Source organism: Urocitellus parryii, chromosome 4 (genome assembly GCF_045843805.1).
Source record: "Urocitellus parryii isolate mUroPar1 chromosome 4, mUroPar1.hap1, whole genome shotgun sequence".
NCBI classification, from domain to species: domain Eukaryota; kingdom Metazoa; phylum Chordata; class Mammalia; order Rodentia; family Sciuridae; genus Urocitellus; species Urocitellus parryii.
The window spans coordinates 15,112,817-15,136,637 of record NC_135534.1 but is presented as its reverse complement, the minus strand read 5'-3'; the positions used below and the strand labels follow the sequence as shown (position 1 = coordinate 15,136,637).

Below are 23,821 nucleotides of genomic sequence, written 5' to 3'. Positions count from 1 at the left end.
ACAACAACAACAAAAAAGAATATGATTCTATATAGTGTGAATTTTATGCTCAGTGGTATAATCTCTCCCTTGTTTTCCAGGATTGCTCTTTATATCAGAAGATCCTTTTTGGGGAATTCCAATGATTTTTTTTTTTATTTTCAATATAGTCTCTCTTGCAATGAAAAAATTTTAGCCTTAAGGCAATTTTTATCTTTAATGCATTAAAACTGACTTCGAAATTCTCTTGGCTCCTTAAGTCCATGATATATCAGGTCTATTTCTAAAGGGAACGTATAGGACAGGTAATTGCTGTTTCTTGAAGCAGGGTAGTTAAACAAGGGCTAAAAGAAACACAGGGCATCGTGTGGTGGTGATCACAGGGGTGACTGAAAGCCATTGCTTTAACATTTTTGAATGTATGATTTGATTGAAATTAGGGCCTCATCTTTGGAAATACTAGTTAGGTTTTTAGATGGGACTGTGATTATTTTGTGGCACCGTCACCCCCCTGTCTATTATGATTCCCAAGATGTCGGGCAGAGGGTGATGGATGCATGATTTAGAGTTTGACAGTTGTTGGCCTACCAATACATCACGCCTCGTCTCTCCTTTTGTTCTCAACAGTCGATTTCATGTTCTGTGACCTCCATTGCTGCTGGCACTGACCCGGAGGTTAGCTTCCTCAAGCAGCTGCTAATTCTTCTCTTTCTAGATGATTCTGCCCCGAGCAGCTGTGATCCCTTTCAACAACCAGGGTGTCTGCACATCTACAAATCATCCCTTTGCCTCCTGTGTAACTGCAGTTTGGGCTGGTCACTGGGACTCTGGCTTTAATCTGTGTATATAATGATTTAGGCAAGTCCCTCCCTGATCGGGGAAAAGGCTGTGGCCATGTTCTCCACAGTAGTGAGCCCCAGGTTGAACTTTCCAGTTTTATGAACTGAGGAACCAGGAAGTAAAGGAGGCCCCGAGGAAAGCTTTTAATAAAGCCACGTCCTTCTAATTATCTCCAGAGCTGTGCAAAGTGTCCATCAGCACCTCCTCTGTTGTACCAACCATCTGGGCTCTCCTAATCATTTGCAAGTGTTCACTGCATCCTAGGCATGGAACCAGGCCTCCCGAGGTAGGGAATCTTTCAACAAGGGAGTTTCCCAGGAAGCTTAGCACCAGGGAAGACAGTGAAAGACAGAGGCATAATAACAACAAAAAATTTCCTATTTTAATGGAGAGAAAGATTGACATATATTTGAAATCAAATTATGTAAAGGCAATGACAGGGAAGGCTGACATCATTAGTCAATTAACACTGGACTAGAGAAGAGCAAAATGGGATTCAAGGACCCTGGGGGACATTGCTTGATGGAGTGATAAGAGCTCTCATCTAAAGAAAAGTTTTTCTTTTTTTAAATAATCTTTGAGGATATTTTCTTACATAATTAGAAATGCTATATTTAGTTTGAACAATTTATAATTTTATTCTTAAGAGGGGAGTTTTATGTGAAATGCTTGGCATGGTGCCTCGTGTATTATGGGCACTCATTTCTGTGGTTATCACGTCTGTTATTAGTGGGCTCTATATTCATTAGAGTCCAGATAGGTTTTACTGCTGTCTTAAAGTAACCAGTTGGTGTGAGCTCTATAGTGTTATTGAATGTACACAGATTCTGACCTGGAAGTAGGAAGAAAGGTTGAATTTGGGAAATTGTGCGGAGAAGAGCAGGGCATCTAACTCAACAGTGGCTTTACTTTCTGTCTTTACTTGATTTTCTCCATGATGTTTTGAGATTGTTACTATTATCCCCCAGTTTATAGATGAGGAAGTTGAAGTACAGAAATTTTGTGTATTTCCTAAGATTGCACAGATGGAAAATGATAGACAGGATTTAAACCCAAGCCATCTGAGACCAGAACCCTTACTCTTACCCCTTCTTTCTGGTAAACTCTAAGTGGCTACAGCATGCTAATTGAAAGAGACAAGTGAGCTGGGTGGGGTGGCGCACGCCTATAATCCTAGTGACTCAGGAGGCTGAGGCAGGAGGATTGAAAGTTCCAGGCCAGCCTGGGCAACTTCATGAGACACCCTGTCTCAAACTAACACTAAAAATAAAAATGGGTGGGATGTAGCTCAGGGGTACAGGGCCCCTGGATTCAATCTCCAGTACCGCAAAAAAGAGACAGTGAAACACAGAAACTGTTTGCATGTTTCTGGTTATGAAAAACAAATATGGTCATGGTGTTTTTTTCTCTGCCACTTGCCACTCTCCACTTCCCAGGGGAGATGATTCATGCACTGACAGGCATGTTTTCTGCTCCAGGATAAGGAGACATAGCAACACTTTACCAGGATTTCAGAATTGCTATAGACCACTGACTCCAGGTGTCTGTCACTCTTTTGCTTTTCTAATGGAAGTGCTCATCGCTGACTCATCAATGCATTTTTGAAGTTTGTGGGATGACATCAAACTTGTCTTTTAAGTTTATATTTCTTTCTTTCTTTCTTTTTTTTTTTTTTTGTATCAGGGATTGAACTCAGGGGCACTCGACCACTGAGCCACATCCCCAGCCCTACTTTGTATTTTATTTAGAGACAGGGTCTCAGTGCGTTGCTTAGTGCCTTGCTTTTGCTGAAGCTGGTTTTGAATTAGATATCCTCCTATCTCAGTATGGTGAGCCGCTGGTATTATAGGCATACACCACTGTGCCCATTTTAGATTATAATTCTTTAGACTCAGGGGGAGTTACCTCTGGACCTGGTGAAGATTGCAAGATGCCAGAGTTTCATCTTGATGATATAGTTTGTTGAAACTTGTGGTGGGGGGTATTGGGTGATGGCGAGTGTATGTTGCATGTGGCTCTCGGGGGTTGGTAGGACATGAACATTTACGAACAACAGTGATGGCTGGACTAGTGTCCAGAAAATATTCATTTCACTCCTTTCCAATTGGGAATAGAATAAATTCCCCTCCTTCCCATCCTTGAGGATGCTGAGCTTGACCACACGACTTGCTTTGATGGATGGGACATCAGTAGAGTCGATGCAGGAGATGTGTTTTGATAACGGGGCTTTGTCTGCTTGTTTTTCTGTTATTGTTAGAAAAAGAACATTCCTTGAAAGGCTTGCTGATCCAAAGACGACATGCAAGCAGATCAGGAACATACTGCAGTCTGACAGCTTGACAAGGTGGCCAAATGCATCCTAAGCAAACTGAATTTTTCTGACTGTGAAACCACAAATGTGAGAGGAAAAAGACACTCATTATTGTGCACCACTGAATTTGTGGGTGTTTATTACACCACAGTAGACAACAAAGCACTCTGTGGTTAAATACTTTTGAGAATTGCTTCAAAATATACTCTTTATTTTTGAGATTTATAAAGCATATGAAATACTAAAGTCTCTGGAAAGATAAAGTTTTTTAACTTCATTTAATTTTTTTCCAGACTTCTTTGAACATTGAATCCTTTATTGGTATGTTAAAAAAATCTTAGCTGACATTTGACCTAATTTTTCTCTGTTAAAAAGAGAATTTTTTTTTTTTTTGGTTGAAGAAAACACTCTTGAAAGATAGAGGCACATGGTGATTTATAGCATCTTGATAATGAAATTTAAGAACCTTCAATGCATGATCTAAATAGAAGAAATTTAGATATTAAAGATTTACATTATCATGCATAACAATATGAAAAGAATTTTAAATCTCTTTCTAGTCGACTGGATAGAAAGGGGTTTGGAAGACTTTGCCACCGGGAGAATATAGATATAAATAAAAGATTACCTTAGTAGAGAAAGAGATGGGGTTGGATGGTAGCAGGCAGGCTGAAGGTAAAGGTGAGGAGCAGCTGGTAATGAGTTCCTTCGGATGGAAATGGCCAGGAAACTTGCAGCACAACATTCATTATTCAGTTCTAAATTCCCCTCCCATCTGTGCAGTACTGTAAACCTCCTAAATTTTCTACAATATCTTTACTAAAAGTCTGCTGCTCATACTCTGTATTAATTTTAGAAAATGAAGAAAAAAAGAAAACAGTTGAGTTGGGTGCGGTGGTACACACCTATAATCCCAGACTCAGGAGTTTGAGGCAAGAGAATCATGAGCTCAAGGACAGCCTGGGCGACTTAATGAGTTGTCTCAAAAAAAAAAAAATAAATAAATAAATAAAAAAAAACAGTTGGGATGTGGCTGAGTGGTGAAGCACCCCGGGTTGCATCTCCAGTACTGCAAAATAAAACAACAAAACCCCAAACCAAACAAAAAGCAAACAGGTCATGTTTCACACTTGGAGTGCTGTGGTGCAGAGAAGGGTGAACACAATCATGGGAAATGTGCACAAATATAAATAATGTATTAGTGGAAGCAAGATGAGGAGGAGCCATGCAAATGTAATAGTGAACCCTTGCATGCCCTCAAAATTTTGAGGAGGGTTCTAGACTTTATACTGCACAAAGGGTAGGAAAGGTAGCAGAGGTGTTAGCCTGAACATTAGTTTGCGCAGATATCTGTGTGCTCTTGTGCATTTCCTGGCATCTCTTGCAGTTATGTTGAGGGCATGTGACTTGCTTCTGGTCACTGGGATGTTGGAGTGAAGAAGAGATTGCTTCCAGGCTGTCCTTGGTTCTCCTCTACAGTCTTTCCTTTGCTGTGTCCTGCACTAGCTATCCCCAAGTCCACCGGCTCCAAAGGGCATAGCTATGAGACTCAGCACCGCCTAAACCACACTGTGTTTTTCATGAATTAGAAATAAGTTTATTTTGCAAGTCACATTGTGTTACTGTTATTCGTTAACACAGGATAACTGGGAAGACTTTTTCATTTTGAGAGCTCTGACATGCATATGCATGAGAGTGTTCATGATCATTAAAAAAAAATCCCCTTGGGCAGAAGAGGCTGTGACCAGGGCAGAGTCCTCTAGCAAACAGGGTGTGCAGGACAGACAAAATGTACTGTATGACCTGAACCCCTTTCTAATCTTCTGTTTACTCCTCAGTACAATGAAGAGTCTCATTCTCTCTCTATCCCATAGGGCTCTTGTGAAGATAGATGAAGGGAATGATTTGAAATGGTTAAAGTCACTCTTCGAGTATTGATCTTATTATGTTGACTTTCTTGCATTTTTTTTTTTTTTACACAGAGAACAGAGAGAAAAGAAATGAAAATCCCTAGGTGATGGAAAGGCTCTTTCTCCAAGGAAAAGTCTGTTCCTTGGAAGCTCTCTGGTATTGCCATCCCATTTCAACATATCTCCCAGCACCAGTGCAACTGTCGAACCATGTTGGGATTGAGGCCAAGAGAAAAATCAGTAATGCTGTGCGGCCTTTATTTACAATTTTTATATTTGTTTTTCTTAGACTATATTGCATTGATTTTGATTTTTTAAAGTATTATGCTAAAATATTATTTATCTTCTGTACTGAGGTTTTTGTTGCCACCTTATTTTTTGCACTTGAACCAACACCTATATACTTTGCTCTGAGTCCTGGATTTGACTTGCCTCATATAGGTTGGGTATACCTAATATGAAAATTTAAAATTTGAGTTTTTGAGTACCTTAAAGTCACAAGTGGAAAATTCCACACTGAGTTCGTGTGACAGGTCACAGTCAAAACATAGGTGTACTAAAAATACTGTATAAAATTAACTTTAGGCTGTGTGCATAAGATATACCTGAAACATAAATGAATTTCAGATTTAGATATGTGTCCTATCTTCTATCTATTTCACTATGTACATGCAAATATTTGAAAGTCTGAAAATGTCTGATTTCTGATATGTCCCCAGCATTTTGGAATCTGCACCATTCTGAGCTGTCATCAAAGTGCCACTCATTGCATCAGGAGTCGTCCCTGGGATCATCTAACCGTGGATGATTGGTCATGCTGATCCCTCTTCCTACAGAGCTTGTCAACATTCCTCCATCCTAGCAGACTGTCAAAGCCCATCTCTGGGTAGCCTTCCCTAATCTCCCCCACCTGTAAGTAACTGCACCCTACACTGACTCCCCATGGCGCATGATTCACATTTTGCTTAAGAGTTTAGTACTTGTCATCTTGAATGATAGATGATTATCTCACCTATTTGCCTATTTCCAACAGGCAGATATTGTGTGTCTGTTTTTATGCGTGTTTCATTTTTAAAAAAATTTTGTTTGTTCTTTTAGTTACACATGACAGTGCATTTTGACATGTACACAAACATGGAGTCTGTCTTATTCTAATTATTCTTCATTTAGAATTCTTAGCACAGTGGTGAATCGATGGACCAGGCGGCCCCATTTTCTCTTGGTTTCATAATTGTCAAAGAGGAGATTTATTCTGTTCTTTCTCATCTTGTTTTCTTTTATGAATTGAGAACAGTTGAAATTCAATTTAGCAAAATGCTTATGAATTGGAGGATAAAAAAAATCTTAGGGTGTCAAATTGGTGGAGAACTGGCAAAGGCCATATCAATAAGAAGAACTTGCCCAATCCCCCTCTGGATAACATCCCAGGCTTTTGTTTTCCTTCTGGTTTCATTTGTGTTTAAAGGAAAAAGGGGTGGGGTGGGGGAGCTTAATGAAACCTCTGACTCCCAGAAAGGACAAAGAAATGACACAATGAATGCATCCTGTTGAGGTCTCTCTGCAGGGTGCTCGGTTGACCCTCCTAATTCTGTGGATCAAAGCCTCCCTCTGTCAGCATACAGCCACACTGGTGAGGGTGACAATTGGCATCCTTTGTGACCTTGCTGTGATTGGAGAAGTTAAAGTCAGAGACATTTAGTTCCTCCTGGGACTATGCAGAATTGGGATTGTTAATTTTGGATTCCACTCTGGGTATTTGTTAGGGCTTTGGGAGTTGGAACTGGAAGGGAAGGCTTCTTTCCTCCTAAATGAGAGCTACCAGGTGCTTTGTGAGGAGTCCACGGGAACAATAATTGTCTTTCCTTCGAGATCACTTTACTGACTGGGGACCTCAGGGCTTTTCTAGCCAATATTAGTGTGTCTTCCTAAGGGGATATGTGTTGGAGCCGGGTGTCTACCTCTGCCTGGAATGGAACAAAAGCAAGGGTGAAGAATGTATCCTAACCAGACCTAGCAGGTCATGGAAACAAAGAGGAAGAGAAGAGAGTCCTTGACAGAACAGTACTGCCTAGAAGGCTCTTGAGAACCATACAGTCCAGAAACCGTCAGGCAGCTAAGGCATTATTGTCCCCACGTTGATTCATACATTGCGGGCATGTGTGTGAGGGGGTGTGGGAGGAGAGAAGGACACTGAGGATCCAAGAGACTGGCTCCCATCATAACTGAGCAGACATGGAAGTGCAAACGGATCCACCCCGACTTCCTGCTGTTCCGTGCACACAGGTCCCTCCACACCCGTGGGACCCTTCTCCAAAGAGCGAAAGAGAAATGACCTTTTAGAGACTAAGGAAATATAGTGGACAAAGAAGAGGACCAGCCAGTTAAAGCCAAAGTGGAATTCAGGTGAGAGAACTGACCTGGTTCTTCTGGTTCTTTGTTCAATTCAGGTCACCATATCCAATTTCCTTTATTTACCACGTTCCCCAATAGGTCAGTCCAACACTGCTCTACTGCCAAAGTCTTATGCTTTAAAGATGATCAATGCCTGCTCTATCCTGTTACACTGTAAGTCTGCCAAAGGACGTTCTATCCCTTAGTCCAAAAGCCTCCACCAGCCTTCAGATACTCATAGGCTGCAGTGCAGGCATCTGTGCTTGTTGATTTAATGGTGGGCCCTTCCTGAGTAGGGGCTGTTGGAAGGGCCCTGGGAAGCATGTGAAATCTCATTGCATGGTAAACAGCACTTCTGGGTGCAGCTTTGGCCCTAATGAAGGTTCCTTCATTTACTAGTTGTGCTGTCTTCTCAATCTCACCTAAACTCTTTTTGTCTCAGTTTCCTCATCTGTAGAATAAGGATAAGAAAATCTCCTTTTTCATAAAGTGATTATGGGGATTAAGTGAATTAGTATGCAAATCACATAGAGTGGTGTGTATATTGTTTTCTCTTATTAAGAACAATAGGAAAAAAAGAAAATTAGAGTTTTCTTTCTTTCTTGTTTTAAATATTGTTTTTGACAAATGCTGAATGTTTTCTCTGATATAAGGAGGCTGAGTGGGGTAGGGAGGGGGAGATGGGAGGAATAGGAGAACTCTAGGTAGGGCAGAGGGGTGGGAGGGAAAGGGAGGGGGCAGGGGGCTAGCAAGGATGGTGGAATGTGATGGACATTATTATCCAAAGTACATGTATAAAGACATGAATTGGTGTCAACATACTTTATATACAACCAGAGATATGAAAAATTGTGCTCTATATGTGTAATAAGAATTGTAATGCATTCCTCTGTCATTTATTTTTTTTAAATCAATAAAAAAAGAAAAATAAATAAATATTGTTTTGAGACAGTGTCTTACTCTGTTGCCAAGGAGGCTGGCCTTGAACTCATGCACTGAAGAAATTCTCCCTTCTCAGCCTCCCCAGTAGCTGGGATTACAGGCAAGACCATATAGTTTTAAAAAATCAATTTTGGGTAAAAACCAAGAGGGTTAAATATGATAGCAGATATTAAGTTAGCATATTGTTAGTTTGAAGATAGACATGTAAACTCAAGAATGGCTTATGACCTTCATGATTGTTCATCAATTTTATTTAGTTTTATTCTTAGGCATTTTCTGTTTGCCAACAGAAAAAAAGAGTCAATAAAATAAAAGAAAAAATAAAACTTGAACATGTGCATGGTGCCTTTCCTTTTGCAAGGGGCTTCATATCTCATGTGATGGCTTTTCTGTGAAAACATCTCAAGCCCTTGCCATGTGCTGACCTCCAAGGGCCCTGCACTGACTGGAGGAGGTGACCCCAGAGACTTTAAGAGTACTCCTGAGCTGAGGTTTGAAGGCAGCCCAAGAGTTGGCAAGAACCCATGGGTGAGAAGGATAAGGTATTCCAGGCAGGTGTTCTGCCAAAAGCACAGAGATGTGAGAGAACATGGTGGATCAGAGAAATCCTGTTAACTCAGTGTGTCTGAGAGATTGTGGGAGGGTGAGGTGTGACCATGGGTGCAAGGTCTCAGAAGTAAGAAGGGGCATGAGGAAGTAAATGGAGGAGATTCCAGGGGAGTATTCCCATACTAGGGAGTCTGAGCGACACCCTATCCACGATGGGATACCATGGCAGGGTTTTTAACAGGGGAACGTGATATGATCAAAGTCTTAAAAATACTGAGATTTTTAACTGATGTTTCGAGAGTGCACAAGAAGTGAATCTAAAGGCGGGGAAAACAGTCAGTTCCATGGCTGCTGTTAATGCAGACAAGAGATGAAGAGGATTGGAAATAAAGGAGGACCTGCAGTTCTTGGAGGAAAAGGGTGGCCTCAGGGTAAGTGAGAGATGATCAGTCTGCTCCTGTTGGAGCCATAGGCAAATTTTGGCTCAGAGTGATTATCTGACTCTCAGAGCTCACACACTCTTTGGCAGTGGAAGTGGGAGAATATGCACTCCTATTCTGGAAATGTATACCTGTATCTTTCATTCTTGACATGCTTAGATGACTCTAGGCCACGGAACTTGCTTGAAGGCAGGAGTTCAGATAGGTCATTTCTGAAACCCCTCATAGCACCTGCCATGATCTGTCCATGGTGCATGTTTAGTAAATGTAAAGTAGACATGCAGGGAAATCCTTTTTGCAGCTTCCTAACTTGCTTTTCGTGCTCATCCCCTCAGGCACCACTGGCTCATGGCAGAGACCAATCTCACCTTAGTGACCGAATTCCTCCTGATCGCATTCACCGAGTATCCTGAACGGGCATTCCCTCTTTTCCTCTTGTTCTTGTGTATCTATCTCATCACTCTGTCCGGGAACTTGGGGATGATCATTCTCATCCGCATGGACCGCCGACTCCACACCCTGATGTACTTCCTTCTGCGTCACCTCTCTTTCATGGACATCTGTTACTCGTCCGTCACCGTTCCCCAGACAATGGCCGTGCTGTTGGAGCACGGGGCAGCCTTATCCCACACACGCTGTGCCGCTCAGTTCTTCCTCTTCACCTTCTTTGGTTCCATTGACTGCTACCTCCTGGCCATCATGGCCTACGACCGCTATGTGGCCGTGTGCCAACCGCTGCTCTATGTCACCATCATGACGCAGAAGGCCCAGCTGGGTTTAGTGTCCGGGGCTTACGTGGCTGGTCTCTTCAGCGCCTTGGTGCGGACCGTCTCAGCCTTCACTCTCTCCTTCTGCGGGAACGGTGAGATCGACTTCATTTTCTGTGACCTCCCTCCTCTGTTGAAACTGACCTGTGGGGACAGCTACACCCAGGAAGTGGTCATTATCGTGTTCGCCATTTTTGTCCTCCCCGCTTGCATGGTGGTCATCTTGGTGTCCTACCTGTTCATCATCGCGGCCATCATGAGGATCCCTTCAGCTGGAGGCTGGGCCAAGACCTTCTCTACCTGTGCCTCCCACCTCACGGCAGTGTCCCTCTTCTTTGGCACCCTCATCTTCATGTACCTGAGGGATAACTCTGGCCAGTCCTCCGAAAAAGACAGGGTGGTGTCTGTGTTCTACACGACCGTGATTCCCATGTTGAACCCCCTCATCTACAGCCTGAGGAACAAGGAGGTGAAGGAGGCACTCAGGAATATCCTCAGCAGGATCCAGCTGTCCTAACCTTGGAGAAGTCTTGGGGTCACCCACTCTGTAGGGCCAGTTATAGCAGGTAAAATGGTCGAGTGAGGCCCTCAGGGTACCCAGCATAAAGAGAACCAGGACTTTCAGCACCAGGGAGAGGAAGGCAGAGAAGGAAAAGTTGGGCTGAGAAGAGAGTGGAATAAGAGCTATGACTCCCAGGACAAGTGGCAAAAGAATCTGAAATTAAATCTCGGGTCATCCAGATAGGGCACACCTCACTGCTCTGTGATTGTAGAACAAGATTTTATTCACTTTGCAAAATTTTCAATGGAAGATTTCCACTGTATAGAAAAGTTAAAAATAATCTATACTAAGCTCCTAACACTCAGTACTTGGATTCTGTCATCGCTGATATTTGGCTATATTTACTTCATCCCGTATGGATAATCCACCCATCAATTCATCTATCCATCAATTCTTCCATCAACCAGCCTTGCTGTTTGAATAATTTCAAGGTGAGTTGCAGACATTGGCATTGTCCTTCATCCTTATGCACCTCAGAGTCCATGCCATCAATTAGGATTTGATATTTAGATTGTATTTATTTTTAATGACTGAGTTAAGGTAGTTTGGTGGCCCAGTTACTACAGCTGACCCCGCTGAATGAATCCTTCAGATCCTGGTTGTGATTCCCAAGGATGCTTCACACGAATCTCTAGATGACAGCCACCCGTGATAACCTGCCTGTCAGTTGCTCTCAGCACTGGAAACACACCCTATTATTTCTTCTATCCCACCTGTCCCAGCTCCCTAGTCATGTTGCAGACCTGAGAAGCCACTTGGTGAATTTTTACTATTCCCACTGCCCATAATGGTATCACATGCATGGGCTCTGTGTTCTCAGAGCTTCGGTTCACAGGGAGGCAGAGCATTGCTGCATTCCCTGGAGGGGTGGTGGGGAGGCATCCCAGCCTGTCCTGCTTCTCTGTATGCTGCACCACCTCAGGCTGCACCCAAAGCCTCCTAAAGGGTATTGGTTCTTGATCTTCACCTCTCCAACCACAGGTACCTTGCCTCAGTCAGTTTCCAGTTGCACGGGAAACTGACTCAGTCCCATCTACTCATTTTTTGCTCATTTTCTTTGATTGTTCATTTCCCAAACTCAAACTCCTTCTCTCCCTGCCACCTGGAATACCGAATAAACAAGATCCCGGTTGAACAAACACATCCCAGAATTCTGGGAGGTGGAGGATGACGGTATCTAAGAAACAGATGATTCAAAACTCAGCTCCACAGAACAGTAACAGGATTTCAAAGTGGAAGAAGCAGATTTTATGAAAGGTGGAAGATTCAGAGAACACAGCCCCAGGGATACTCAATTTGAGATCACATAGTAAAATAAAACACATAGAAATCTTCAAAGACATTATGTTTCTCTTTAGAGGAAAAGATATTTAAAAATATAATATAATTTTTATAAGAGACATTTTAAATTTTAATAGAGTTTTGTCTGAGTATTGATGCTTAGGCTGCAAATGCATAGCTCCATCAAAGGGCACGATTAACATATAATTCAAGTGTCCGTGTGTTACAGTGGTAGACAACCTTAAGCAAGAAGTTGGAGATCTTGAGTTAGTCATAGGAATTTCCCTTCTTGTTATGGTTTTTCATAAAATGTCCCCAAGAAGCTCATGTGTGAGACAATGCAAGAAAACTTAGAGGTGAAATGATTGGGTTAGGAGAGCCTTAACCTCATCAGTGTGATAATCCTGATAGGGATTAACCTGGTGGTGACTGCAGGCAGGTAGGGTGTGGCTGGAGGAGGTGGGTCACTGGGGATGTGCCCTTTGGTGTTTATATTTTGTCTGTGGTGAGGAGAGCTCTTTCTCCTCGTTGGTGGCGATGTCCTGAGCTGCTTTCTTATACCACGTTCATCCGCCATTACGTTCTGCCTCACCTTGGGCCCAGAGCAGATGAAACTGGCGGTCTATGGACTGAGAATTCTGATGCTGTGAGCATCAAAACAAACATTTCCTCCTTTAATTGTTCTCGTCAGGTCTTTTGGTCACAGCAGTGTAAAAGTTGACCCAAACACTCTTGCTTTAAAAAGGCAATATTGAGTCTGGAAAAAAAGCAGTACACTGAAGAGTTATTTGCTCCCTTAGAATCTACCAGAAGGTAGGGGGTACATGATGAATGGAAAGGGAGTACCAAGAGAATGAGTTGTCAGGTCCAAGGATGCACTTCACTGCCTCCTTCTGGTTAAATTATAAGCAGGAACTTGAGGACTTCTATTCAAGATCAAAGGGTTAAGTGAGAAGGTTGTAGGAACTTGACTATGAAACTCCAAGTTGTAGGTAAGATTCCATTTACTTTTTTTTTTTTTTACTACAAAAAGAGCTAAGCAAAAGTTGAAAAATGCATTCTATTTATGTATGAAAGGGGACATGAGGCTCAGTTAGGAATAAATTAAGAGTAGTTGATAATAGGGAGGTAAGTGGGTTGTCGCTTGGGTATGGTGTTAGTATTTCTGTACATCTTTCTGCACATTGTGTTGAACTTATTTAAAAAATCTGTGGTTGTTTTTCTTTAGTTATTTTGATACTAAAAGTTCTGCTTTAATAGAAAACACATGATTGCTGATAACTCATTAAAAATCTGCTTTTGAATTACAAATAGAATCATAACAGGATCCAGCAATACCAATTCTGGGTATATATTTAATAGAATTGAAATCGTCATCTCCAACATCTGTCCACCCCTGTCCCCATGTTCATTGCAGCCAAGAGGTAGAGGCAACCCAAATGTCCATTGATAGATGAATGGATAAAGAAAATATATATGTACAAGGGATACTATTCAGCCTCATGAAAAAAGGAAATCCTACCATTTGTGACAACATGGATGAACACAGAGGACAATATGCTCGGTGATTTAAGCAAACCACAGAAAGACAAATACTGCAGAACTCCACTTACGTGAAGTATTGAACCTGGTCACACTCATAGAAGAAGAGAGTAGGATGGTGGTTCCTAGAGTCAGGAGGAAAGGGGGAATTATTTTATGGGTATAATTACAGTAAGATAAATAAGCAAGACAAATAAGTCCTAGAGATCTGTTGTACAACATAGTACCTACAGCTAACGATATGATAGTTATATTAAGAAGAAAGAAGAAAGGTCTTATCTTAAATGTTCTTAACACAAGAAATCAACCAATCAACCAACAAAAACAAAACAAAATGCAACACAACAATAACAACAAACAACCCAGAATACAACAAAAAAGAAAATCCAAAAAAGAACATGAGAAAAAATTTGCACCTTGATTGTAGTATTATGAGTATATTTATATGTCCAAACTCAGTAAAATGTTTACATCAAGTAAATGCAATGTTTTTGTGTACCTGTTATAACTCAATAAAGTTTAAATTCTGCTTTTGGATATACATGCTTAGGGAAAACCAGGCCATTCAGATCAGGAAACACCATCTACTGGGAAGTTTTGAATGTGGCTATAATATCTAAAAGGAGACGAAAAAGATCTTCTGATGTGAAAGCATGGAAATCCAGCTCAATGAGGGGATGAGGGACATGGTGCCGCACCTGCACCCTGCCTGTCTCATGCCTGGCCCTCCTGTGGCTCCGCACATCACCTTCCTCAGGTATCTGTCAAGGAGAGCTTCACTTTTAGGTTACGGTCCTTTGGAAGCTGTCAAAGAAGGGGTTTGTTGGTGTCAGGTAGGGTCTTAGAAGACCCTCCCACCATTTTTCACCCACACATGAATGAGATGTTCTGAGGACCACAGTAGAAGAAAAAAGGCCACGGTCCTGGAAGGGAAGTGCAAATCAGCAGATTTTATTTTATTTTGGTGGCAGAAGATGTGAGCAATGTGACATGATTCTGAGGTGCCAAGAAAGGGCCTAGTTCCTTTTTAAATTCCTTCCCCCCCCCAAATCCTTTGCTTGAAATTTGCCTGCTTGAGCTTTCCTGGAGAATGCAGGCTATGGTGGGAAGAGGGCTGAGTGATGACCGCTACCAACCAGCTGTGTGTCCTTCCACAAAGGAATCCGCTAGTTCTGTATTTCATTTTCTCCGTCTGCAAAATAAGGCAGAAAGTTGAATAAGGGAATTCTAAGGATCCTTCTGTGGCCTGAGAGTTCATATATCTATTGGGGATTTTTATTTCACCAGCGCTGGGGCTCAGACCTATGTGATAGGCAAACACTCCCACTGAGCTACATCCCCAGCCCTCTGTTTAGGCTTTAACTTTGATGACAGGACCCTTTTGCCAGCCACAAAAGGACTGTCTCAGAACTCTTTCCAGGGATGGGTTTGGATGGGGAGAGAACATTTGAGAACCAGGCAATTAAGTCCAGGAATGGGGGCCAAGTCCCAGGAAGGAATATCCAAAGACAAAATTTCTACACACTTTATTCACTCTAGAAGGTCAAGCAGAAAACTTAAAGAGACCCCCAAGCAGCAGCGGTCTTTCCAATGCCTTGTTGATGGCAGATAGGATGTGAACGTGAACTTTTAAAGCACCCACCAGAGGTAGACCTTTCAGTTCTGCCACCTGTCACCTCTGTCAATCTCTGTGCAGTCACCAGCTCTGTGGGATTCCTAAAATACAGGGCAGTGGCAATTGCTCTGACCCTCCCTGCCATTTTGTGGTGAAGATCTATTCTTTTGAGTTCTCACTGCAGCATCTTTCTAATCTTGGAAATGCCCCTTCCTTAATTCTAACCAAGTGGTTCACAGGAGTACATCCATCTCCCTATAAATACCATCCTTCTAGTCTTCACTGATTGGCCAACATGGGCCAATCCCTGTCTCCCATTTCTTGGCCTTCTGCCATCCGAAAGGATTTTTTTTTTTTTGTTTCGATTTTGTGCTATAACAACTGGTTTTCATCTTCTTTGTGGTATGTAAAGTATGGGAACAACCAGAGGGATTTTCTCCCTCCCTAATTTGTGGAAGAAGTAGGTTTAGGAAGAAAATAAAGCTGATATTCAAGAGAAAATCACAGACAAATGAGAAATTGCTCAATTCAGGAGTTGCTGGTCTCAGTTGTACCCCAGGCTTAGCTGCATCCTGGCCCATCCTCTAAATGATGTTGAGAAATTTCTGGTGTACACTTGAAGAATTCAGGATATTCCAGTAAATTCTATGTGTTTAAGTTATACTAGCTTCTGGGCTTCTGCCATTTGCAACTCAGATCTCATTAAGAAACCCAAGGGCTATAGGTCATTCTCCCTCATGGTCTCATTCTCCAGGCCCATAAAGTGAAGGGCTGGACTGGATTCCTGAGTTCCTTCTGACTCCACCCTTCTGTGAGGTTCAGATGTAGAGACTCTGAGAAAACTTTGAGAAACCTTATAATGAAACAATTGAAGAAACTCGTCTTGGGACTATTTGCCTCTGGGAGTGTTTTGGGGCTAGGGAGCAGATATGCATAGAATTGCATCAAGATGAATTAACATGATTATCTGGTCATCTTTATTTGGGGCATCTTCTTTGTGAGCACTAAGGGCCCTTGGGTAAAGTGCTGGATTATCAGTCATGGATGACAATCAACTTAATTGAGCCAACCACTAACAATCTTCCTATTTGGTGGCCTGGAACAGTTTGCCTGTGAATCGGAAAGCCTGGGTCATTTGACCTCTAATATTCCTATTAGTTCTAATAGCTGTGAGAGACTATAAAAATCCTGCAGTTCTAGAACATATAAAGCTAAAGCAGGAATACCAATAATGAATTGAGAGAGAAGTTTTTGTGGCAGGATAAGTCCTTCCAAAAATCCTTCCAATGCAAATTTATTGGTACTAGATGTTCCTCAGCCTTAAATTGGCATGAGATCCACCCAAGTGTGGATGGGGCAAGATAGTGACCATGGATCAGAGAGTGAGAATTGAAGATATATCCTTCTTATATCCTTCCTAGTATCCCCTCCAAGTCACAAGTCACAACTTCTGGGCTCCAGGGAACAGATATCCACTTGGAGCAAATCTTCTTTTTGGAATAAGAGAGGGTTATTCTTTGTAACCAACACAGATCAGGTCTTGGCCTTGTCTGATCTACTATGTCTAGGAAGGTAAGACTACATGTGAATAGGTGGGTCTGAGTCCTTGCCATCAGCAGTGGCTGTGGTGATAGTCTGCAGAATAGAGCAGGGACCCAGGAAAGTACCCAAGAATTTCCTATCACTATCTACTCACCTGTAGCTCATGCCATCTCTAAGCCAAGACCCTTTCTTTCCAAAAGTCTAGAAGGAAAATACAGACATGCAAGAATCCCTCAACCATTTCCAATTGTGGAATTTAGAGACCATTTTGTGAGTGTTTGCAGTATGGTATAGGAGTTAAGAGTGCTCATTCTGAGCCGGACTGCAGGATTCAAACCTTTGCCTCTTTCTGTGGGAATATTGTGTATCCACTTAAGCACTCATCTCTTATAAGTGGGAGTAATAATAGTATGCAAGTCATGGGATCACTGTGTGGATTAAATGAGCTAGTGTATCCACCAATCAATCCATCCATCAATCATCTATTTTAGAAGAGTGAAGAGGCGTGCTATATAGATAGTAAGCAGTTAAAATAGTCTTTGCTATTATTATCTTGTTGGATTTTCCTTCAAAATTTGCCTCAGAGTTGTAGGTTTTAGGAAAAAATAATCTAAACTTCTTTTACTTTACTTTTACGGGTCCTAATACAATGTGTGAAAATGTGACTGAGAACTCATGTTGGAGGTTCATTTTCTAGAGCCGGCCACAGGGTGGCTGAATCAGCTTAATAATCATTTTAGTTTGCTTTTATATTAAGCCATTGAAGTTCATTTTATTTAACAGACAAATGATAAGTGTATTTGTTTATGTGTATGATGTGATGTTTTGATCAAAATGAACATTGTGGAAAGATGCAATCAACCTAATTAAGTAAGTTGAATTCATTCAACTTAATTCAATGCTTCCTGAAAGCAGGGTTTCAATGGCCTCTGCAGCCTGGGGAAGGGGTGGGTATGTCCAGGGTTGTTCATGAAGTAGAACTGAGGGACTCAGCCATGGGACCCACCTCCTGATGGAAGAGGAGACCTTTCTTAAAGGGCAAGGTGGTGTCACTTCCATAGCTCCCCGGGGACCTGTCTGGAAAGGTGTTCTTCCCCCAGATTCCCTCCCAATTCCTTTCCCAGTAGGAGCAATTGCTCTTGGGGGAAACCAGTCTCATGGAGACTTTAAGGAGCCAGATCCTGAGATGAATCATTAGGAGATGCTGTTTCTTAGAATAATTGCTGCTTTGCTGCTTGGCATTGGGGCAGTTTCTGAGCTTCTTTAGAGCTTTACTAAAGAGCATCCATCCTTAGGAACTCTGATTTTGTGGGATGCTAATAAAAAAGAAGTTCTGTGACTAAATTATTCAGAGAAATCATGGTTTAGATAAAGTTGATGAGGTTTCTAAATGATAGGGCTTTACCTATCTTCAAATGTGCTGTAATTCAATATGACTCTCCATATAGGAATATAGCATAATGCAGTTTCCAAGCTCCAGATGTCCCAAGACACCTGGTGATATGCAGGAGTCTTCTGTTAGTAGTTCTAAACCTTGCTGCACATTGCAATCACCAGGGAATGATGTCGGGCTCCTATACTCAGATACTCTGATTTAATTGTTTAGGGGTACAACTGGGGCTTTGGGATTTTATCATTATTTTTAATTAAAAAGATTTTTTTTTTTTTGGTACCAGGGATTGAACCCACAGGCACCTAACTACTGAGCCAGATCCCCAGCCCTTTTTATTTTTTGAGACAGGGTCTCACTAAGTTGCTGAGGGCCCCCCTAAATTGCTGAGGCTGGCTTTGACTTTCAATCTTCCTACTTCAGACTCCTGAGCTGCTAGGATTACAGGAACGTGCCACTGCACCTGGCTGTGCCTTGGGATTTTAGAAACTCCCCAGGAGATTCTTATATGCAGCATAGCTTGAGAATTACTTCCCTGAAGTCGTCTTGTGTTGAGCAACTTCCAGATGGGCTTAGTTGACAGAGTGTTGGCTGGCTTTGAATTATTGTTTTGCCACCAAGAACCTTCCTGGTTATCTCTGTATCTAGGTTTTAAAAATTTTTCATAAGACAGAAAAACATCAAAACTCTCTCAGTTCTCCTACAAGGAAGGAAGACATCACTGGGACTTTGGAGCAATCGGGCTCTTCAAGAACATGTCTTTATTATTTTCACTTGGTTTATGGCACAGGGTTCCTTTGCAGCCTGGGGAAGGGGTGGCAGAAGGTCAACTGGGGCAAGAGCTCCCCAAAATGCTCCTCTAGGCACTGTCTTTAGATATAGCTTTTGAGGATTAATTCTATCAGGTCGCCTGGGGTACCCATTAACAGTGTAGCTTCCTGCTCCCCATGAGAGATGCACTGTCCCCAAACCCATTGTGTGGGACACTGGTGCTCACATGGTAGACAAATTCCCTGGGTAGCTCTTATGCATCCTGAGGTTTCAGAACCAGAGCCCGGGTGCAGAATGTGGTCATCATCAAGTGGGTTCTGTTTCTCTGAAGGAAGTCTGTTCACAGCTCACTCGCACCTGCCTCTGTCACATGCCATCTTGTGACGCCCCACTTGCACCATCCTCTGCTTCTGCCACATGTCAATGTTCAGTCACCAGTTCCAGCCGGTCCCGGTGATGGAGAGCAAAAGTGCATGCTACTGAGACATAGGAAGGCTCTAAGGACAAAGCAGGAAGGAGGCAAGACTAGAAATGAGCCCCATCAGACCCTGCTGAGGGATGGCAAGACACGGGAGGGGGCTTTGGGAGTTTGAAATGAAAGAGAAATCTTCAAAGGTATTAGAGCCCTTGTTAGGAAGTCACGAAATCACCTTCCCCTGGAGAGTCACCTCAGGAACCAATTAGAGGTACCATGCTGGGGCGGTGAATATAAGAAGCGCCACCAGCAGGGGTGAGGGCTGGAGAGGAAGCAGGGAGAGAAAGGCTGGTCTCCTAGCTCTGCTGACTTGGGATCGGTCTGCAAAACCTCCCAGGAAATACTAGTGTCAGAGATGTATTGCTTTGTCAAGGGTGAGAGGAGAGATTCCAAGAAGTGAGAACACGGGATAGAGGTACTAGAAATGACCCCATGTCAATCAGGTTGCTGTGACTGTGGACACAGGCTGCACTGTTGCTTACTGAAAGGGAACACAGGCAAGGTAATTAAGCCCAGAGAGGAAATGTGATTTGCCCAGGGCTTCACACTTGATGTGGATGAGCCAGAACCCAAGTGTCCTCTGGATTCCCAGGTTACAGGCAGAGGAAACAGCAAACAGAGGATGAAGACACCTGCAAAGTGGAATTTGGGTAAGGACAGTTCAAGCCCAGCTGATGGCCTGCAGGGCCAACTTCTTGTCTTTGTTACTATCCTTTTCCGGTGAGCTCAGCATTGGCCTGACTGCTGGTGCCCAAGCTATTCAAACATGACCAAGGTGCTCCTGACAGCCGTGTGCTAGAACTCCATCAAGGACCCCCAAATCTATTAACCCAGACTCCTGTCCAATAGCACTCCAACAACATCAGACTGCAAAAGCATTTCTGCTTCCTCCTGATTTCAAATTTGTATGCTGTTTATTATCAAGTTTCTTCCTTTATTAGAGTCTTTGGGAATAACTGAAAAATGCGTCTGGAGCTTCTTTAGGTGCCTAAAGGAGCTTATGTTTGCTGTTGTTTCCAGGGTTAATGCTAGTGTGTGTATATATTTATATAAAGCCTCAGTAAACCAGCCAGCTCTAATGAGGATAACAGCTGTTTGTTAAACATTCATGTTTGTAAACTGAGAATAGATTTATCCCTATAAGCAGAGCCCATTGCTGATTGCTAATGAATGTTTTTTTTTGGTTTGTGCTCTTTTGTTCATAGAATATTAATTTTCCTTCCTTAAAGTTTTCGCTTAAAATTGCAAATAGCCCACATATACCCGTAGAATGCTTTTCACTTTTCAATGTGCATTTACATCTGTTTTAATTTATGCATTAGCTCCTAAGCAGGGCAGAGACTACCATCACCTTTTGGCAGAGGAAGAGATTGAGGTCGAGAGAGGTTAAGTGCCTTGGTCACATCAAACAGCTAATTGGAAAGCGAGTTGCAAATACAAGATCTGACTTGTAACCTAGAGAATCACTTGCTTTCCATTCCCACTATAATAGAACCATTCATCACTTGTTATATTACCGCGAATTCTAAACTTGCTCCTATCACCCTGAGATGGCAAAGCGTGCTGAAGTCAAATGGCGACATGTCAGACACTCAATTTAAGCTTTATTACTTGAAATGACTTGAACTTCTCTGGAGGGGTCCCCTCCTCTGGCTCCTGGTGAAGCGCCACGTGGATGGCTGAGGTGAATCACACCTTGGTGACTGAGTTCTTCCTGGTGGCCTTCACTGAGCACCCCGAGTGGGGGCTTCCCCTCTACCTGGTGTTTTTGAGCTTCTATCTCACCACTCTGCTGGGGAACGCTGGGATGATCCTCCTGATCCGCAAAGACCGCCGACTCCACACTCCCATGTACTTCTTCCTCAGCCACCTGGCCTTCGTGGACATCTGCTACTCCTCTGTCATCGTCCCTCAGATGCTGGCCGTGCTGTGGGAACACGGCCTGGCCATCTCCCAAGCTCGCTGTGCCGCTCAGTTCTTCCTCTTCACCTTCTTTGCTTCCATTGACTGCTACCTCCTGGCCATCATGGCCTATGACCGCTATGTGGCCGTGTGCCAGCCGCTGCTCTACTTCACCATCATGACCGAGAAGGCCCGCGCGGGCTTGGTAGCCGGGGCTTATGTGGCCGGTTTTGCCAGTGGCTTCATTCGCACGGTGACGGCCTTCACTCTCTCCTTCTGCGGGAGCAATGAGATCGACTTCATTTTCTGTGACCTCCCTCCTCTGCTGAAACTCACTTGTGGGGACAGCTACACCCAGGAAGTGGTGATTGTCGTGTTCGCCGTTTTCGTGATGCCTGCCTGCATCCTGGTCATCTTGGTGTCCTACCTGTTTATCATCGTGGCCGTCCTGAGGATGCACTCGGCCGGAGGCCGGGCCAAGACCTTCTCCACCTGCACCTCCCACCTCACTGCTGTGGCTCTCTTCTTTGGCACCCTCATCTTCATGTACCTGCGGGATAATTCAGGCCAGTCCTCGGGGGGCGACAGGGTGGTGTCTGTGCTCTACACTGTCGTGACTCCAATGCTGAACCCCCTCATCTATAGCCTGAGGAATAAGGAGGTCAAGGAGGCAGTTAGGAAATTCTTGAGCAGATCAAAGGTTTCCACAAGGCCCTAGCCAGACCCCTGGGAAAGATATCATTTCTCAAATGTCACCTTCTCAGGTGACATTCCTTCTTCCTGCACTATGCTAGTAAAAATCGCACCTCATTACACTCTGACTTACTATTCTATGTAATGTTTGTCATAACTGGACATACTAGATGTTTTATGTGCTTGATATTGTCTGACACTCACCACTGGAAAGGAATTGACATGAGACAAACCTGTTTTCATACCCAGGGCTTAGCAAAGAATGGAGCACATAAAAAACCCTCAATAAATATTTGTTGAATGAATGAAGCTTCAGTGTCATCTACCTTTGAATTCCATCTTCTTCAGTCCTTAGTTTCTTATCTGCCCCATGGGTTTACTTACTTAATAAGCCTTTTTCTTTTTGAGCATCTTATGCACGAATGGGTAGGGACCATGTTTGTCTTTATTCACTAGTATCTGCTGGCCCCAGTACATTCCCTGGGACAGAAGTACATGATGAATTAGGAAAAAAATATTTGGAAAAATCATGAAGCTGTCTACAAAGGAAACTTCTGTTTTATTCAAAGGGATTTTCCAAATCCCATTATTTCTTCTCCTTTTGTTTTCCTTCTTTCTCTGTGGCTTGAAATGATAATAATAAAGACTGTAATAATATTAATATACAGCAACTAACATTTATTCGATATTACCTTCCAGAAATAATAGGAGATTTGCTACAGGAATTACCTTATTTAATTTGTAAGATATCCTTATAAGGCACGCTCTCTTATTATTCCTGAAGGTGGACCAAGCACTTAAGCTTAGAGAGGTTGAGCTGTTTTCCCAAGGTCAGCAAACAAATGGTAGAGTGCCACTTCCACCCAGCCAGAGTCCAAGCTCTTAATTGCCATACCTCCTGTCTCTAGCTGTGATCTACTGCCTGCTCTAAATCACTCAGCCCAGAATTTATTGTTATTGTACTTTTCTTTTTCCTTTTATCATCTGGTGGAAAAAAGGTAAAAGTCCAGTCTCTGGAAGTAGAAGGAAGTTGGCATCATTCATTTTATAGCCCAAGTGCTAGTGCTGTGTAATGTGACTGAGTGCGTGTGTGTGTGTGTGTGTGTGTGTGCACGCTTGCACGTGCACATATAGTTGTGCATGAGAAACTGAGGTGTGCAGATTAAACAAATGGCAGCTTTCAAACTCTAAAAGGTAAAGATAAAGGGGAAAATACTGTGCAGGTGGCCACAACATTGGAGTTCACCTGTCAGCTTTCGTGTCTTTGCATCAAACACCTAAAAACTGCTGAATGGGGTGAAAACAATCCAACGTTTTTGCCTTGTTTCAAATATCAACTGCTATGTAAGTGTTCCCTCAACACACTGGCTTCCTGTGAGTGTTAGATGTGTTTATGTTGTAGAAAAGTCTTTGAATTTGGCATCATTGTATCCAGTTTATTACTTCTTAGCTGTAAGGCTTCGGATTAGTTAGTGCCTTTCAACCTGCTTCTCATCTGTGAAATTCTACTCACAGAGCACTTACCCTGCGTGGGCTTTCCATGTATCATTTATTTTTAAAACCAACTGGGTGCTTGTGGAGTAGGAGTGTGCTGATTAAGCTCTATAACCATCCATACATGTTACTAAAATGATCATCCAGGTTCCAGAACACAAAGAGCTGATCTGTGAGGCTTTTTATTTCAGAACTGTCTGGGATAGTCCCTCCTGGTCCCTTGAGCTTTGGAGGTAGACACTTCTATAAGTAGAGAGTTCACGAATAATTTTTAAACTTAACTCTTAAGTTAATGCATCCTAAGCACATGCAAGGCACTATGCTAAAAGCTTTACATGAATCATTGATTTTACTCCTAGCAACTGTAATGGAAAATAATTATTATTGACTCCATTTAGCAAAAGGAAAAAACCCCACTAAGACCA

At 42.6% G+C, this 23,821-nt stretch overlaps 2 protein-coding genes across 2 annotated transcripts; both read left to right on the top strand.

Annotated features, from left to right (window-relative positions):
- Positions 1-9,710: 9,710 nt before the first annotated feature.
- LOC113195162 (olfactory receptor 9Q1-like) lies at positions 9,711-10,646 on the top strand. Its single transcript, XM_026406584.2, has one exon. It carries the CDS (start codon positions 9,711-9,713, stop codon positions 10,644-10,646), a length of 936 nt encoding a protein of 311 aa, XP_026262369.2.
- Positions 10,647-20,982: 10,336 nt separating this feature from the next.
- LOC113195159 (olfactory receptor 9Q2) lies at positions 20,983-21,927 on the top strand. Its single transcript, XM_026406580.2, has one exon. The coding sequence runs from the start codon at positions 20,983-20,985 to the stop codon at positions 21,925-21,927; it is 945 nt and encodes a 314-aa protein (XP_026262365.2).
- Positions 21,928-23,821: the final 1,894 nt, after the last annotated feature.

Coding starts and splice junctions, on each gene's coding strand:
- LOC113195162 (XM_026406584.2), top strand. CDS start 9,711: ATGGCAGAGACCAATCTCACCTTAGTGACCGAATTCCTCCTGATCGCA.
- LOC113195159 (XM_026406580.2), top strand. CDS start 20,983: ATGGCTGAGGTGAATCACACCTTGGTGACTGAGTTCTTCCTGGTGGCC.